Raw genomic sequence first — 1,929 nt, 5'->3', positions numbered from 1 at the left:
TCAGTGTGCTTCCTGCTTCTTCCTGTGTGATCAGTATCTGCAGAGAGGTGTTAAACCACACGACACAAGTGGTACCTCATTGCCCATTTGTGTATTTGTATCTTATTGTTAAACATCTACAGGTAGATAAACTCCTATAGCCTTAGAGAGTAAACATATTTGAACTCACAGATCTGCAGTTTGTTTACGACATAATTAGCATACAAATATTTACCGTCTGTTTAAATCACAGTTGTGTCTTCTTGCATTTGTGCACAGAAACCTTCATTTTGAATTCAAAGTCAGACTGAAACTGAAGTTTTGCTTTGCAGTGTAGCAGGGTGAGGGATTTAGCAGTGGGACCCGACAAAAAAGCAGAGACTGCTGATGGGGACTGGAGACGTACTGAGCTTCAAGGCTTTTATTGTAAAACATCTGAGAAACAGGAAGTGAAAAGACTCCTTCTTTATACTGATTTTAAAAATTTAGAGTAACCTCTTGAATTGATTGATTGATTGATTGAGTGATTGATTGTTTGAATAATGAGTTTGCAATACTGTATACACTGTACTGTATAGCATTCAGCAGAGTTATAAAGTGTACTTCATCTGTGGCGACGGAAACTTGCACCTTTTTTCTGAGAGGAGAAGAAAAGAAAGACTACTAATATTCTGTTATTAATCTGTTATTAAGCATTATTAACCTTTTCTCTCGTGTCATGTGATGTGTGAACAATGACCCTGTGGACAGAGTTCATGAACAAAAAAACAAAACTCTATTCAGGCTTTGCAGAGAAGTCCAAGACTGATAAAGTCATAAATTTAAACCAGGAGACACCAGAGAAGACAAACATGGAAAACAATCAACAGTAAAAAGCAATCAGAGGCTTTAAATACACACAAACACACTGTGGGCCAGTGGGGGCTGAGACACAGCTGGAAATAACACATCTAAACTAAATCAGGGTAACGAGACAAGAGGAGCAAAGTTAAACACACTACATGAGAGAGAAAGAACTACCATGATCAAACTGGAAGGAACTAATGAGAAAAATCACATGACAAAGAAGAAAACTTGACAACAGAAGGGAATTTGGGAAATATAACTCTAACCACTGACAGAAATAGGAATATACAAATGACCATAAGACTAAACACATAGAAGCATAAGATCAAAAGCAAAAATAAAACATGAAAATTTAAAACCTGAGAACTGTTACTATCAAAAAACAAACTACAGTCAGAATAGTGACCGTTGAACAACAAAAGTAATTCCTGTCTGAAAACAGAATATTCAGGGTCTAAAATCCAGGACAGCGATTGCCCTAATTTTAATTAATTAACATTTAGACATTTAAAAAAAACTTTGATGATGCTCACTCACTTCCAGAGAACCTGACAAATCATTTTTGATAAAATGCAGATCACCAAAAAGTCTTAGCTCTACAGAGTTACAGCTAGCTCAGGTTGGTGTCAGGGAACCATGAGCCATGAGCTACAAACGAGGGTCACTTTCCCCTGAGGCAGCGCGGCAGCACAAAAACAACATGCACTCAAGCAAAAGCAGAGCTCTCATTCATGTGTATGTTCATGTGTATGTTAGACTGAGAGCTCAAACGCGTGCGGTGACCTTTCATTATGTCAAACCTTCAGCGGTACGATGCTTAAACCTCAACATGATTAGAGTTTTGACCTTTTTAGAGATGCCTTCTGCTGCCACCATCGTTGTGTTTTTGCTCTCCTGCTTCTCCATCGTCTCCACAGGTACGGTACAAATTATTGTGTTCGTGTTTATATTTTTAGCTTTTCTTTCTAAACTTACTGGTTATGTTTTTTTTAAAAGTTCAAAGTATCTTTAACATGTCAGTTTCCAACAATAATTCTTCAAGACTCCACAAATACTTTATCTGTTGTCCGTGACACCTGTAAAATACCCAAAGCATCACATACT

General features: G+C 37.4%; 1 protein-coding gene across 1 annotated transcript in view; it reads left to right on the top strand.

Annotated features, from left to right (window-relative positions):
• Positions 1-1,929, top strand: part of LOC102295677 — a gene marked incomplete in the record, with an annotated part of 16,478 nt that overhangs the window by 12,326 nt on the left and 2,223 nt on the right. Inside the window, 1 exon segment of the mRNA XM_042216441.1 lies at positions 1,682-1,742. Within this exon segment, the coding sequence (XP_042072375.1) occupies positions 1,682-1,742 (61 nt within the window).

Source organism: Haplochromis burtoni, unplaced genomic scaffold, assembly GCF_018398535.1.
Source record: "Haplochromis burtoni strain Fernald_Lab_line unplaced genomic scaffold, NCSU_Asbu1 Contig_1059, whole genome shotgun sequence".
NCBI lineage: Eukaryota > Metazoa > Chordata > Actinopteri > Cichliformes > Cichlidae > Haplochromis > Haplochromis burtoni.
Note: the sequence above shows the minus strand (reverse complement) of the source record. Positions and strands in the feature narration are given on the sequence as shown.